We start from the raw sequence: 17343 nt of genomic DNA, 5'->3' as shown, positions 1-17343 counted from the left end.
GATACAAAGCTGGGTGGCAGTGTGAGCTGTGACGAAGATGCTATGAGGTTGCAGGGTGACTTGGACAGGTTGTGTGAGTGGGCGGATGCATGGCAGATGCAGTTTAATGTGGATAGGTGTGAGGTTATCCACATTGCTGTTAAGAATAGGAAGGCAGATTATTATCTGAATGGTGTCAAGTTAGGAAAATGGGACGTACAACGAGATCTAGGTGTCCTAGTGCATCAGTCACTGAAAGGAAGCATGCAGGTACAGCAGGCAGTGAAGAAAGCCAATGGAATGTTGACCTGCATAACAAGAGGAGTTGAGTATAGGAGCAAAGAGGTCCTTCTGCAGTTGTACAGGGCCCTAGTGAGACCGCACCTGGAGTACGGTGTGCAGTTTTGGTCTCCAAATTTGAGGAAGGATATTCTTGCTATTGAGGGCGTGCAGCGTAGGTTCACTAGGTTAATTCCTGGAATGGCGGGACTGTCCTATGTTGAAAGACTGGAGCGACTAGGCTTGTAGACACTAGAATTTAGAAGGATGAGAGGGGATCTTATCGAAACATATAAGATTATTAAGGGGTTGGACACGTTAGAGGCAGGAAACATGTTCCCAATGTTGGGGGAATCCAGAACCAGGGGCCACAGTTTAAGAATAAGGGGTAGGCCATTTAGATCGGAGATGGGGAAAAACTTTTTCAGTCAGAGAGTTGTGAATCTGTGGAATTCTCTGCCTCAGACGGCAGTGGAGGCCAATTCTCTGAATGCATTTAAGAGAGAGTTAGATAGAGCTCTTAAAGATAGCGGAGTCAGGGGGTATGGGGAGAAGGCAGGGTACTGATTGAGAATGATCAGCCATGATCACATTGAATGGTGCTGGCTCGAAGGGCTGAATGGCCTACTCCTGCACCTATTGTCTATTGTCTATATGTATTTTGAAACTGGATTTATATTTAGGTTACAATAGACAATAGACAATAGGTGCAGGAGTAGGCCATTCAGCCCTTCGAGCCAGCACCGCCATTCAATGCGATCATGGCTGATCACTCTCAATCAGTACCCCGTTCCTGCCTTCTCCCCATACCCCCTCACTCCGCTATCCTTAAGAGCTCTATCCAGCTCTCTCTTGAAAGCATCCAACGAACTGGCCTCCACTGCCTTCTGAGGCAGAGAATTCCACACCTTCACCACTCTCTGACTGAAAAAGTTCTTCCTCATCTCCGTTCTAAATGGCCTACCCCTTATTCTTAAACTGTGGCCCCTTGTTCTGGACTCCCCCAACATTGGGAACATGTTTCCTGCCTCTAATTTGTCCAATCCCCTAATTATCTTATGTTTCAATAAGATCCCCCCTCATCCTTCTAAATACAATACAATACAATACAATACAATATATCTTTATTGTCATTGTACCCAGGGGTACAACGAGATTGGGAATGCGCCTCCCATACGATGCAATAATTTAAGTAATTAACAGCAACCCAACGAAACGAAACAATTGTAACAGTTTTTAGACAGGGTAAAGTGCAAGTTGATCTATGCGTTGTGACCATCCGGCTCAGCAGGACCGGTTCATAGCAGCTATGGCCCTGGGGATGAAGCTGTTCCTGAGTCTGGAGGTGCGGGCGTAGAAGGCCTTGTATCGTCTGCCCGATGGAAGGAGTTCGAACAGACTGTTGCAGGGGTGTGAAGAGTCTTTGTGGATGCTGGTGGCTTTTCTGAGGCATCGTGTGTTGTAGATGCCCTCTAAGTCTGGTAGCTGTGTTCTGATGGCCCTCTGAGCTCTATGGACTACCCGCTGTAGAGCTTTCCTTTCTGCCTCCGTGCAGCTGAGGTACCACACAGGGATGCCATGCGTTAGGATGCTCTCTCTGGTGCAGCGGTAGAAGGTCGTCAGCAGCTGTTGGGGTAGACCAGACTTTTTCAGTGTTCTTAAGTAGAACAGTCTTTGTTGTGCCTTCTTGACCAGCGCAGCAGTGTTATTGGACCATGTTAGGCCCTCCGAAATGTGAGTGCCCAGAAACTTGAAGCTGGACACTCTCTCCACACTGTCCCCGTTGATAGAGATCGGGGCATATTCCCCGTTATGTGACCTACGGAAGTTGATGATCAGCTCCTTGGTCTTGGTGGTGTTTAGGGACAGGTTGTTATCCGAGCACCAGTCCGCCAGGTTCTGCACCTCCGCTCTATAGTTTGTTTCATCCCCGTTGGTGATAAGCCCGATCACCGTTGTGTCGTCTGCAAACTTGACAATGGTGTTGGTGTCGAATGCAGGAACACAGTCGTGTGTGAAGAGGGAGTAGAGCATGGGGCTCAGAACACAGCCCTGTGGTGTGCCGGTACTCAGGGTGATAGTGGAGGACAGGTGCGGGCCCATTCTCACTGCCTGCGGTCGCTCCAGCAGAAAGTCCAGGATCCAGTCACATAATGATGAGCTGAGGCCTAGCTGGTAGAGTTTGGTGATGAGCTTGGTGGGGATGACCGTGTTGAAGGCGGAGCTATAGTCTATGAATAGCATCCTCACGTACGTGCCCTGTCTCTCTAGGTGAGTCAGGACAGTGTGAAGAGCCAGAGAGATGGTGTCCTCTGTGGATCTATTTGCCCTGTATGCAAATTCCAGTGTATACAAGCCTAATTGCTCCAGCCTTTCAACATACGACAGTCCCGCCATTCCTGGAATTAACCTAGTGAACCTACGCTGCACGCCCTCAATAGCAAGAATATCCTTCCTCAAATTTGGAGACCAAAACTGCACACAGTACTCCAGGTGCGGTCTCACCAGGGCCCGGTACAACTGTAGAAGGACCTCTTTGCTCCTATACTCAACTCCTCTTGTTATGAAGGCCAACATTCCATTGGCTTTCTTCACTGCCTGCTGTACCTGCATGCTTCCTTTCAGTGACTGATGCACTAGGACACCCAGATCTCGTTGAACATCCCCTCTTCCTATCTTGACACCATTCAGATAATAATCTGCCTTTCTATTCTTACTTCCAAAGTGAATAACCTCACACTTATCTACATTAAACTGCATCTGCCATGTATCCGCCCACTCACACAACCTGTCCAAGTCACCCTGCAGCCTTATTGCATCTTCCTCACAATTCACACTACCCCCCAGCTTAGTATCATCTGCAAATTTGCTAATGGTACTTTTAATCCCTTCATCTAAGTCATTAATGTATATCGTAAATAGCTGGGGTCCCAGCACCGAACCTTGCGGTACCCCACTGGTCACTGCCTGCCATTCCGAAAGGGACCCATTTATCCCCACTCTTTGCTTTCTGTCTGTCAACCAATTTTCTATCCATGTCAGTACCCTACCCCCAATACCATGTGCTCTAATTTTGCCCACTAATCTCCTATGTGGGACCTTGTCGAAGGCTTTCTGAAAGTCGAGGTACACCACATCCACTGACTCTCCCCTGTCAATTTTCCTAGTTACATCCTCAAAAAATTCCAGTAGATTTGTCAAGCATGATTTCCCCTTCGTAAATCCCTGCTGACTCGGAATGATCCTGTTACTGCTATCCAAATGCTCAGCAATTTCGTCTTTTATAATTGACTCCAGCATCTTCCCCACCACTGATGTCAGACTAACTGGTCTATAATTACCCGTTTTCTCTCTCCCTCCTTTCTTAAAAAGTGGGATAACATTTGCTATCCTCCAATCCACAGGATTGTTGTTACATTTGTTGCTAATGTGATCCTCATCCCTATGTATCAATATCACTGTTATGCTTATCATTTTTTGAAATTTAATAAAAAGATTTGAAAAGAATATGAGGTTCACAGATGAGGCTTACAACATTAAGTTGCACACTCTACATGGTGCATCACACAAAAATACACAAAAATACTCACAAATGCAAAGGTTTTGGGCATTTTCCGCTGGACAGCGATTCCTCCATGCAAATAAGGACCGAGGCTTGAAGTATCTCCAATACTAAATGAATATAGGGATAAAACTGGAAAAGGCAAAGACAAATAATTGCACCAAGAAATTTCAATGCATCCTACCACAGATCCAACACTACACAAACTTCACAACAAAAAAAGGAACTTTAATGGTAACAAAGCTGGTTAAAATTGTTTCGCAAACAAAAGCTCAACTGTCCACTCTACCATCAATTTCAGCGTCATCTGCTTCAAGCTTTTGCATCTACTGCTGAACGGGGGAGGAGGAATGACCAGTGTGTGAATGGTCCGTGATTATGTTGGCTACCTTCTCGAGGTGGCGTGAAGAGCAGACGGAGTCAAAGAGGGAGGGGGGGAGCGAGAGGAAGGGGAAGAGGAGGAGGGGAGAAATAGTTAGGTGCCTTGGTGGGGCACAGAGGAGAGGCGGGAGGGAGATAGTCGGGGAGAAGTGTTGGTGGGGGTGGGGGGGGGGAATGTGGTTGCAGGTTAGTCAGCTAAAATTGGAGAATTCAATGGTATCATTGTTGGGTTGTGTCATGGATTGGGCTCAATCTAAACTGTGTAGCAACATTCTGCTCATCCAAATGTCGAGAACCCTCTTCAGACGGACTGTGGGAAGAAGGGGGAGGGTGGAGGGGGGGGGGGAGAAAGCAGGACGAGGGGAGGGGCAAGGCAAAGCCTGACGAGTGATGGGTGGATAGAGGTGAGGGGAGCGTTTGATAAGCAGTTGGCGGTGGTTAGACTATGGCCCGAGAAGAAAATGCAAATAGTGTGAGGTGAGGATAGAAAAAGTGCGAATTATGAAGCCAGAGGAAAGGGAGGAAGGAGGGGAGAAATATTTGGGTGTTCAAGAGTTGCACAGAGGAGAGGCGGGAGGAAGTGTGGGAGAAGTATTGTACCTAGTCAGCTAACCTACAACCCCTTCTCCAAAATTGGAGAATTCAACGGTCACACTGTTGGGTTGTAAACTAACATGAGGTGCTGTTCTTCCAGTTTGTGCGTGACCACACGCTGGCAATGGAGGAGGCCCGGGGCAGAAGGTCGGTATGGGAATGGGAAGGGGAGTTATAATGGTTCATAACGGGGAGATCCAGTTGCGAATCTATAGCGTATAAGGGAGCTATCGGCTTGTGTAGTTTATTAGTGATACTGACATTTTGTTGTAGACGGTTACAAAATAGCTCTTGTTGTTGGTTTAGCTAATGGAAAACGAATGCCTGTTTGAAGTAGTAAAGCAGTGAAATGGATGCTGGTTGGAAGAAGCAATGTTATCAGTGGAGAAGAATGCGTTTATTAGCTTGTGAGTAGAAAGGTGCCAAAAGCTTATTTTGTCTCTGAATGGATGCTTTGTTTCTAGTATCAGCTTGGAGAACGGAATGTGTTTTCAGCTCAGAGCAAGAAAGCCTTGGATTTTACTGATAAGAGTTTAGCTTCATTTTCGGAAATTCCTTATCATGGGCATGTGTGGAAGTAGAAAAGTTACGTTTCGATCTTCCCTCAGTGATGCGTTTTCCTGAAATCATGTGACGTGTATTAATGAGTTAAGTTTTGTTTTCTCTGTAACCATGTGAATTGTATTCAGATTGTAATTGGTCATTGATTATCTATGTTACACCCCCTTTATCTATGTTACACCCCTTTTTCCTTTCTGTGTAAAAAGCAATTAATCTTGGAAAAGCTGTTCTTCCCTTCTCCTGCTAGACACTCGTTGGATCTAAAGGAATTTTAGAGGGAAACAACCCCAATGTGGAATAAAATCTGTTGCACTCATCCAGTATTCGGCTTTATTATTATAACCCAGACTGAAGGTAAAGAACTCGGATTATCACAGTAGGCCTTGGCAGACCGAGCACAAGTGCTCATCAAAACCTTCGCCGAGTCTATGCTTGGACTCTCCGATGTAAATGAGGGCATATCAGGACCACCAGATGAGGTTCACAGGGAAGCACGTGAACCTTTGTCTCACCTGGAAGGACTGCTGGGGTCCCTGGTAACATTTGGAGGAACTGCTGGGGATATTTTTATAAACCAGCATCTGTAGTTCCTTGTAAATTTATAAACCACTATCAGCGATTCATGTTGCTCCATTTTACGTTAAAAGATATTTATTCTCTATTTTGTGCTGAAATATTTGAAGTTGTATCAATCCAAATAAAGACCACACCTGTAACTTGCAGAACAGATCCATTTAACTCTGTCATCCCGTTGATTTCCCGGAAAGTTACAAATTGTCCTGTTTCCAACCCGTGGTTAGCGTTATCCATGCATGTCACGATTCCAGGATTGGACTGTTAATGGAGAGATAAAAAGCATTTAAACATGTATCCAGTTAGGTCATCCATAGTTTAGATTTTGGCTTGTACTCACTGGAGTTTAGAAGGATGAGAGGGGATCTTATAGAGACGTATAAAATTATAAAAGGACTGGACAAGCCAGATGCAGTTAAAATGTTCCCAATGTTGGGGGAGTCCAGAACCAGGGGCCACAGTCTTAGAATAAAGGGGAGGCCATTGAAAACTGAGGTGAGAAGGAACTTTTTCACCCAGAGAGTTGTGAATTTGTGGAATTCTCTGCCACAGAGAGCAGTGGAGGGCAAATCACTGGATTAATTTAATAGAGAGTTAGATACAGCTCTAGGGGTTACTGGAATCAAAGGATATGGGGAGAAGGCAGGCACGGGTTACTGATTGTGAATGATCAGCCATGATCACGAAGGGCCAAATGGCCTCCTCCTGCACCTATTTTCTATGTTTCTATGTTTCTATGATAGCCTCATTCTCCAAGGAGATTAAGAACAAGACAGTTGTGTCTTGTTTGAATCAAGCTGTTGGTCTCAAGTACGAATGAATTTACTACAAATAAACAAGAGCGATCAATAGCATTTAATAATGGTCCAATTCTATACTGCTATCATTGAGTCTGTCCTCACCTTCTCCATCATGGTCTGGTTTGGCTCAGCCACCAAGCACCACATCCGGAGGCTGCAACGGATCGTTCGCACAGCTGAGAAGGTTGTTGGCTGCAACTTTCCCCCCATTGACGAACTGTACACTGCAAGGGCCAGGAAGCGAGCGGGCAAGATCATCTCTGACCCCTCTCACCCTGGCCACAAACTCTTTGAAGCACTTCCCTCTGGAAGGCGACTCCGGACTGTCAAAGCAGCCACAGCCAGACATAAAAACAGCTTTTTTTTTCCACTTTCTCGCTTTTTTGCTCTGGTTTATTTTCACCCACATGTTTAGACTGTAATGTTGTATCCTTATTGATTTGATGTGTTTATGCTTTATTCTTAATTGTTAACTGTATGTTTGTGTTGTCATTTGTGAGCGGAGCACCAAGGCACATTCCTTGTATGTGCACATACTTGGCTTTTAAACTTATATAAACTTAAAACCTAAAAATAAACGTAAGAATTCGGCACTTGAAAAGCATAACTTACTCCATTCAAATAAAGTGAAAAACTGTGGTAAAGGTTAAGAGGGGTGGAATATTTGAGGCTTGTCCAGGAGAGCTTTTTTGCAATCTGTAGATAGACCGTCATGGGAAGGAGCATTACTGGAGCTTTGTTGGGAATGCATCTGGTCAGATAGAGGGATGCATTGGTATGGAATCACTTTAGAGGTAGTAACTACAGCTCAGTATAGTTTAAAGTTGTTGTAAAGGAGGAAGGGGATTCAAGGGTTAAGGCGTACATGCTACACGAAGATGAACTGTCACTAAATTAGATTGTGCAAGAAAATAACTGCAAATGCTGGTACAAATCGAAGGTATTTATTCACAAAGTGCTGGAGTAACTCAGCGGGTCAGGCAGCATCTCAGATGGGAAGGAATGGGTGACGTTTCGGGTCGAGACCCTTCTTCAGACTGATGTCAGGGGGCGGGACAAAGGAAGGATATAGGTGGAGACAGGAATTTAGAGGGAGAACTGGGAAGGGGGGGGATAGAGATGGACAGAGGAACTATCTAAAGTTGGAGAAGTCAATGTTCATACCGCTGGGTTGCAAGCTGCCCAAACGAAATATGAGGTGCTGTTCCTCCAATTTCCGGTGGGCCTCACTATGGCACTGGAGGAGGCCCATGACAGAAAGGTCAGACTGGGAGTGGGAGGGGGAGTTGAAGTGCTCAGCCACCGGGAGATCAGGTTGGCTGAGGCAGACTGAGCGAAGGTGTTGAGCGAAACAATCGCCGAGCCTGCGTTTGGTTTCGCCGATGTAAAGAAGTTGACATCGAGAGCAGCGGATACAATAGATGAGGTTGGAGGAGGTGCAGGTGAACCTCTGCCTCACCTGGAAAGACTGTTTGGGTCCTTGGATGGAGTCGAGGGGGGAGGTAAAGGCTATCTCTGCAGGGGTATCTCTGTGTAGCTGCCAGCTTGTGACTAAGAAGGGGGTGCTGTAAAATTACAAAGGAGAGGGAGCGGATACTAAGGAAGAGCACAGAGTAGAATGAGTCCCTTTACAACCACCACAAAGCTGAGCCCTGGAAGATGTGTTTATGTTCGTAGACTGAACTAATGACCTCGGACATGGTCAGTCGTAGTGGGTAATGATTAAATGTACTCCTAACCTCTTGCAAGACCACCCGTGTGGGGTATCTGGTTTTGTGATCACTTTTGTAAAACCTATTGTATTTGGTGTAACAAAACCTATTGTATCTGCTGAAACACTCTGTGAGTGGGTGGGGTCCTCGAGTGACTTTATGGTATTGTAGGAAAATAACTGCAGATGCTGGTACAAATCAAAGGCATCACAAAATGCTGGAGTAACTCAGCAGGTCAGGAAGCATCTAGGAGAGAGGGAATTTTTAATTTAAAAAAAAAAAAATTATTTATTTTTTAATTTTTAGAGATACAGCGCAGAAACAGGCCCTTCGGCCCACCGGGTCCGCGCCGCCCAGCGATCCCCGCACATTAACACTATCCTACACCCACTAGGGACAATGTTTACATTTGCCCAGCCAATTAACCTACACACCTGTACGTCTTTGGAGCGTGGGAGGAAACCGAAGATCTCGGAGAAAACCCACGCAGGTCACGGGGCGCCCGTAGTCAGGATCGAACCCGAGTCTCCGGCGCTGCATTCGCTGTAAGGCAGCAACTCTATCGCTGCGCCAACGTGCCGCGGTGACGTTTCGGGTCGAGACCCTTCTTCAGACTGATGCCGGGGGGGGGCGGGACAAAGAAAGGATATAGGTGGAGACAGGAAGACAGTGGGAGAACTGGGAAGGGGTATTGTTGTCTGTCTTAAGAATCGAACTTTAAAATTGTTATGAGAAAAGATAGGGATGGAGGTCTGAAGTTGGGGGAAGGCAAATGCCATCAATCATAATGGAAGAGGTTAGAATTAGATTGGGAACATTCACTTGCAGTTAACTACATTCATAGAACATGCAACCATATAGCAGAGGAACAGGCCTACAATGTGATGAACACAATGCCAAGTCAAACTAATCTCCTCTCCTTGCATGTGATCCAGATCCCTCCATTCCCTGCATATCCATGTGCCTATCCAATTATTAAACGGCAGTATCTTATCTGCTTTCACTGCCACACCTGGAAGCAGGTTCCAGGCACCCACCACTCTTTGTGTCAAAAAAAAAAACCTCCTTTAAACATCTCCTTTCAACTTTTCCGTCTGAGCTTAAAGCTTTGCCTTCTCGACTTTGACGTTCTGTCCATTCGATCTGTGCCACTCATAGGTGTTTTTTATTTCTATTAGGTCTCTGCTCAGCCTCCGATTAACTGGACCTTCAAAAGTGATTGATATACAAATATCTAAAATCCTCTCTTTGTTGGTTTTAACTTCATACAGACTCACAGAGCAGATTGTGATATGTGTGCGTTGAGCATGCACAATGATTTTGGCACAGTATTTTCCATAATGCAGGAAGCAGAATATTTGGATTGAATGAATTTCTCACACATGGAGGTGGCCAAGGCTCAATAGGCTTGAGCTGAGGACAATCTACGATTCCAGAATAAATTGAACTTGTTGCTAGCTAATGCAAAATACCAGTGAAAGTGATTATCATCTGTGGATATTACCCGTGTGATATTCTGAATGAAGATTTCCTTCGGTTCTTCTCCACTAGGGTCCGATACGTCGAAACGGTCTCCGAAATCACAGAACACTCGACAGAACACTCCATATACATCAGCACTGATGAACTGGAAACGGAAATACATAAAGTTAACATGCCGACACCTTCCATCCATGTCCAGTGCCCTCCATAATGTTTGCGACAAAAGACCCATCTTTTATTTATTTGTCTCTGTACTCCACAATTTGAGATTTGTAATAGAAAAAAAAATCGCATGTGGTCAAAGTGCACATTGTCAGATTTTATGAAAGGGTATTTTTATACATTTTGATTTCACCATGTAGAAATTACAGCTGTGTTTATACATAGTCCCCCCCCCATTTCAGGGCACCATAATGTTTGGGACACATGGCTTCACAGGTGTTTGTAATTGCTCAGATGTGTTTAATTGCCTCCTTAATGCAGGTATAAGAGAGCTCTCAGCACCTAGTCTTTCCTCCAGTCTTTCCATCACCTTTGGAAACCTTTATTGCTGTTTATCAACATGAGGACCAAAGTTGTGCCAATGATGGTCAAAGCATTGATGTAATTTCCCTCTCTGTATAAATAAGCAAGGTTTGGATCTGGTTGTACTTAGAGGATCGTTTTTCTATCCACATGAGTTAATATGTAGGCATTGTTTTACTCTGAAGGTGTCTAATGTGGTTTATGGTTTTAAAGCGAGGATTAAGCTTTAATGGTTATCATGGGATGAGAAAAGGAGGGAATGAGAATCTATAGCAAAGTATGGAGGAGAGAAGGAACTGCCAAAGATCCAAAGCATACCAGCTCATCTGTAAAACACGGTGGTGGGGGTGTTATGGCCTGGGCATGTAAGGCTGCTGAAGGTACTGGCTCACTTATCTTCATTGATGATACAACTGCTGATGGTAGTAGAAACATAGATAAAATAGAGAATAGGTGCAGTAGGCCATTCGGCCCTTCGAGCCTGCACCGCCATTCAATATGATCATGGCTGATCATCCAGCTCAGTAACCTGTACCTGCCTTCTCTCCATACACCCTGATCCCTTTAGCCACAAGGGCCACATCTAACTCCCTCTTAAATATAGCCAATGAACTGGCCTCAACTACCTTCTGTGGCAGAGAATTCCACAGACTCACCACTCTTTGTGTAAAGAAATGTTTTCTCATCTCGGTCCTAAAAGACTTCCCCCTTATCTTTAAGCTGTGACCCCTGGTTCTGGACTTCGCCAACATCGGGAACAATCTTCCCGCATCTAGCCTCTCCAACCCCTTAAGAATTTTATATGTTTCAATAAGATCCCCCCTCAGTCTTCTAAATTCCAGCGAGTATAAGCCTAGTCTATCAAGTCTTTCTTCATATGAAAGTCCTGCCATCCCAGGGATCAATCTGGTGAACCTTCTCTGTACTCCATCTAAGGCTAGAATGTCTTTCCTCAGATTAGGAGACCAAAACTGTACACAATACTCCAGGTGCGGTCTCACCAAGGCCCTGTACATCTGCAGCAGAACCTCCCTGCTCCTATACTCAAATCCTCTTATGAATGCCAACATACCATTCGCTTTCTTCACTGCCTGCTGCACCTACACGCTTGCTTTCAATGACTGCTGTACCATGACACCCAGGTCACGTTGCATCTCCCCTTTTCCTAATTGGCAATCATTCAGGTAATACTCTTTCCTGTTCTTGCCGCCAAAGTGGATAACCTCACATTTATCCACATTATATTGCATCTGCCATGCATTTGCCCACTCTCCTAATCTATCCAAGTCACTCTGCAGCATCCTATCATCCTCCTCGCAGCTAACACTGCCACCCAGCTTTGTGTCATCCGCAAACTTAGAGATGTTGCATTCAATTCCCTCGTCCAAATCATTAATATATATTGTAAATAACTGGGGTCCAAGCACTGAGCCTTGTGGTACCCCATTAGTCACTGCCTGCCATTCTGAAAAGGACCCGTTTATTCCTACTCTTTGCTTCCTGTTATTCCTACTCTTTGCTTCTTTGGAAGTGAATTCTGAAGTGTATAGACACATCCTATCCTAAAGCAACAAAGGAGTTTTTCAAAGCTAAAAAATGGTAAATTCTTGAGTGGCCAAGTCAATCACCCGATCTGAATCCAATTGAGCATGCCTTTTATATGCTGAAGAGAAAACTGAAGGGGACTAGCCCCCAAAACAAGCATAAGCTAAAGATGGCTGCAATACAGGTCTGGCAGAGCATCACCAGAGAAGACACCCAGCAACTGGTGATGTACATGAATCGCAGACTTCAAACAGTCATTGCATGCAAAGGATATGCAACAACATACTAAACACGACTACTTTCATTTACATGACATTGCTGTGTCCCAAAAATTATGGTGCCCTGAAATGGGGGGATTATGTATAAACAATGCTGTAATTTCTACATGGTGAAACCAAAATGTATCAAAATGGCCTTTATTAAAATCTGACAATGTGCACTTTAACCACATGTAATTTTTTTTCTCTATTACAAATCTCAAACACTGTAGGAAAATGGGAAGGAGAAGTAAAGAAAAACCGTGCACAACGGCAGAAGAAAAGAATAAAGGGAAGCAAATTCAAAAGGGTTTGTATTAAAATAGTTCTGAGAGGTTGTCGTGAGAAGATGCTGTTTAGCCTTCTCCATGAATCACAGTAGAAAATCATGACTGGTAGGCCAGAAATGGTAAGATTGTGAAGCTGATTATTCTTGTAATAGGGTAATATTTTGTATTCATTCCTGTTTTAATGTGTTTATAACTTTTTGCAGATTAGAAATACACCAAACGTACAACAAACGAAAACCACCGCAAGTTTGATTGAGAACTGCCAGAATCATTTTTTGGAATAAAATCGCTTCAATTTAACTATTTTTGATGCATTTTGTTACAAAAAAAACAGGTGCTGGTTGGTTTTCTTGGTTGGAGCAGAAACGCAATATTGATCTGTGTTTTTTTTAAATGGTTGTTGCTGCATTAGGCATTTATTAGCTGATCAACATAACTTTCCCAAAGCATCACGCTGAATATTGGACAAACAAGCATGCATTTTGCAATTTGAGGCTTCAGTCACATCGTGAGCAATGAGGGAGGCAAGGAAGGAGATTGCGGGGTTCTTGACAAGGATTTTTGATTCTACTCTAGCCACAGGCGAGGTCCCAGATGACTGCCGTGTGACCAACGTTAACCCTTAGTTCAGGAGAGAATCCAGGGAACTCTCGGCCAGTGTGCTTCATGCCGGTGATAGGGAAACTATTGGAGAGAATTCTTTGAGATAGAATTTGCTCCCATTTGGAAGCGAATGGGATAATTAGGGATAGGCAGCACAGAATTGTGCGTGGCAAGTCGTTGTTCACCAACTTGAATCAAGTGTTTTGAGGAGGAGATTGATGAAGGTAGGGTGGTGGGTGTTATATACGTGGATTTGAATAAGGCTTTTGATAAGGTCCCTCATAGTAGGCCAATCCAGTAGATTAAGATGTATAGGATCCACGATGACTTGGTCGTATGGATTTGGAACTGGCTTATTCACAGAAACCATAGGGGTTGTGGTGGAAGGTAGATATTCTGGTTGGAGGTCTGTGACCAGTATAGTTCCACAAGGGTCTGTGCTGCAACTCTGGTGTTTGTGACCAAGGCGTAAATGTAGATGAGTTAGTGAGTGCGTCTGCTGACGACGCCAAAATTGGAGGAGTTGCAGACAGTGAGGAAGCCTGTCAGAAGATACAACGGGATATAGTCCAGCTGCAACAATGGGCAGAGAAATGGCAGATGGAGTTTAACCCGAGCAAGTTCGAGGAGTTGTACTTTGGGAGATTGAATAGACAATAGACAATAGGTGCAGGAGGAGACCGTTCGGCCCTTCGAGCCAGCACCACCATTCAATGTGATCATGGCTGATCATTCTCAATCAGTACCCCGTGCCTGCCTTCTCCCCATACCCCCTGACTCCACTATCCTTAAGAGCTCTATCTAGCTCTCTCTTGAATGCATTCAGAGAACTGGGCTCTGAGGCAGAGAGTTCCACAGATTTACAACTCTCGGACTGAAAAAGCAAGGAGAGAGTATACAGTGATTGGCAAGACCTTTGACAGTGCAGTTGTGGAGAGGGATCTTCGTGTTCAAGTTCATAGCTCACTGAAGGTGGCAGCACAGGGTGGTAAAGAAGACGTATGGTATGCTTGCCTGCTTTGCTCGGGGTATTGCAAACAAGAGTCAGGCAGCCATGATGCAGTTCTATAGAACTTTGGTTGGGCCATATTTGGAGTGTTGCATGCTGTTTTGGTCACCCCATTACAGATGGGGGGGGGGGGGGGGGGAGATGTGTAAACTGTGGCGAGGGTAAAAAGGAGGTTTAGCGGAATGGAATGTCGGAGGTTGAGGGGAGACTTGACAGAAGCATGTAAAATTGAGAGAGGCACAGATAGGGTAGACAGTCAGAACCTTTCTCCCAGGGCAGAATTGAGCAATGCTAGACGGCATAGCGAGAAGCTAAGAGGGGGAAAGTGTAATGGAGATGTAGAGGGCAAGTTTTCTTTACACAGAGGGTAGTGGGGGCCTGGAACGCATTGCCACAGATGGTGGTGGAGGAAGATATGAAAGTGGGACTTAAGAGGGTTTTAGATAGGTGCATGGAAGTGCAGGCAAGAGAGGGATATGGATCATGTGCAGGCACAGATTGATCCCTGGGATGGCGGGGCTGTCATATGAGGAAAGATTGAAAAGACTAGGCTTGTATTCACTGGAGTTTAGAAGGATGAGAGGGGGATCTTATACAGACATATAAAATTATAAAAGGACTGGACAAGCTAAGATGCAGGAAAAATGTTCCCAATGTTGGGGGAGTCCAGAACCAGGGGCCACAGTCTTAGAATAAAAGGGGAGGCCATTTAAAACTGAGGTGAGAAGGAACGTTTTCACCCAGAGAGTTGTGAATTTGTGGAATTCTCTGCCACAGAGGGCAGTGGAGGCCAAATCACTGGATGAATTTAAGAGAGACATAGATAGAGCTCTGGGGATATGGGCTAGTGGAATCAAGGGATATGGGGAGAGGTTGGGCACAGGTTACTGATTGTGGATGATCAGCCATGGCTCGATCAGCTGGCTCGAAGGGCCAAATGGCTTCCTCCTGCACCTATTTTCTGTTTCTGGATGAGATCAGTTCAGCTAGGGCCGTTCCTTCGCTGTAATGTTCTATGTTTGAGGTGCCCAAGCATGCATGGTATATAGTGTACAGTCATACAGTGATATCTTGCGAGAAGCAGCAAAACAGTGTGACATCTGGAATAACCTGGTCGGTACAATACTGTTTAGAAACAATTCATGCTCACTGCATGCACAATGTACTATTTTTATACTCGTTTACAGCAGAATAGTATCCAAAAGCAAATCGATATTCTGCCTGGTTCAAAATGTGGTCGGAGAGTAGGAGGGCAGGAGAAATCACAGAGGGAGAGCAGTGAGAGAGCATGTTGCTCTATTATCCAACAAAAGACAAGAGGAATAATTATTTCTTGTCTTGCAATATTGCAACAAAATTTATACCAGTTGCAAATTTAGTGATCAACTAAGTGGCGATGGAAAGTTCACGCCCTGTACATCACGAGCAAAACATACCTTGATGGGTGGCTGCTGAGAACGGCAAAAGTTATTGATCTTCTTTTGAAGTGAAAGTCTAGTCTCTGTTAATACCACACACTACAGATGAAATAAAAGGGTCCAATTAATAATAATTATGGCAGGGTACAACACCACAGTCAGAGTCATACAACAGGCCCTTCAGACACTGTGACATGCTTAGAAAATAGAACACAGCACAGGGACAAGCTATTTGGTCCACAATGTCGTAACAAGACCACTCTTATCTGCCTGTGTAAGAAAATAACTGCAGATGCTGGTACAAATCGAAGGTATTTATTCACAAAATGCTGGAGTAACTCAGCAGGTCAGGCAGCATCTCAGGAGAGAAGGAATGGGTGACGTTTCAGGTCGAGACCCTTCTTCAGTCTGAAGAAGGGTCTCGACCCGAAACGTCACCCATTCCTTCTCTCCTGAGGTGCTGCCTGACCTGCTGAGTTACTCCAACATTTTGTGAATAAATACCTTCGATCTGCCTGCACATAACCCACATCCCCCAGCATGGCTTTATACACGACAGGTTGTGTGTTACTAATTTGATTGAGATTTTTGAGGAACTGATGAAGGGGACTGATGAATGCAAGGTGGTAGATGTTGCTTATGTGGATTTTAGTAACGTTTTTGATAAAGTCCTTCAAGGCTGATCCAAGAGATTAACATGGGAACATAGAAAATAGGTGCAGGAGGAGGCTATTTGGCCCTTCGAGCCGGCACCGCCATTCAATGTGATCATGGCTGATCATCCACAATCAGTAACCTGTGCCCAACTTCTCCCCATATCCCTTCATTCCACTAGCGCCCAGAGCTCTATCTAACTATCTCCTAAATTCATCCAGTTATTTGGCCTCCACTGCCCTCTGTGGCAGAGAATTCCACAAATTCACAACTCTCTGGGTGAAAAAGTTTCTTCTCATCTCAGATTTAAATGGCCTCCCCTTTATTCTAAGACTGTGGCCCCTGGTTCTGGACTCCCCCAACATTGGGAACATTTTTCCTGCATCTAGCTTGTCCAGTCCTTTTATAATTTTATATGTCTCTATAAGATCACCTCTCATCCTTCTAAACTCCAGTGAATACAAGCCCAGTCTTTTCAATCTTTCAATAGACAATAGACAATAGGTGCAGGAGGAGGCCATTCGGCTCTTCGAGCCAGCACCACCATTCAATGTGATCATGGCTGATCATTCTCAATCAGTACCCCGTTCCTGCCTTCTCCCCATACCCCCTGACTCCGCTATCCTTAAGAGCTCTCTCTCTCTCTCTCTCTTGAATGCATTCAGAGAATTGGCCTCCACTGCCTTCTAAGCAGAGAATTCCACAGATTCACAACTCTCTGACTGAAAAAGTTTTTCCTCATCTCAGTTTAAATGGCCTACCCCTTATTCTTAAACTGTGGCCCCTTGTTCTGGACTCCCACAACATTGGGAACATGTTTCCTGCCTCTAACGTGTCCAACCCCTTAATAATCTTATACGTTTCGATAAGATCTCCTCTCATCCTTCTAAATTCCAGTGTATACAGGCCTAGTCGCTCCAGTCTTTCACCATATGACAGTCCCGCCATTCCGGGAATATATCTAGTAAACCTACGTTGCACGCCCTCAATAGCAAGAATATCCTTCCTCAAATTTGGAGACCACAACTGCACACAGTACTCCAGGTGCGGTCTGACTAGGGCCCGGTACAACTGCAGAAGGACCTCTTTGCTCCTATACTCTTACAAAATTCTTAAGGG

At 44.8% G+C, this 17343-nt stretch overlaps 1 protein-coding gene across 1 annotated transcript in view; it reads right to left on the bottom strand.

The window, feature by feature from the left end:
• The window catches only part of uba6 (ubiquitin like modifier activating enzyme 6), a 148186-nt gene that overhangs the window by 95519 nt on the left and 35324 nt on the right, over positions 1 to 17343 (bottom strand). Inside the window, exons 7-10 of the mRNA XM_078431305.1 lie at positions 15589 to 15669; positions 9946 to 10068; positions 6067 to 6190; positions 3849 to 3952 (exon numbers count right to left, since the gene is read on the bottom strand). Coding sequence (XP_078287431.1) covers positions 3849 to 3952; positions 6067 to 6190; positions 9946 to 10068; positions 15589 to 15669 — 432 coding nt within the window. The remainder of the gene's footprint in view (positions 1 to 3848; positions 3953 to 6066; positions 6191 to 9945; positions 10069 to 15588; positions 15670 to 17343) is intronic.

Source organism: Rhinoraja longicauda, chromosome 3 (assembly GCF_053455715.1).
Source record: "Rhinoraja longicauda isolate Sanriku21f chromosome 3, sRhiLon1.1, whole genome shotgun sequence".
In the NCBI taxonomy this organism is placed as follows: Eukaryota; Metazoa; Chordata; class Chondrichthyes; order Rajiformes; family Arhynchobatidae; genus Rhinoraja; species Rhinoraja longicauda.
Note: the sequence above shows the minus strand (reverse complement) of the source record. Positions and strands in the feature narration are given on the sequence as shown.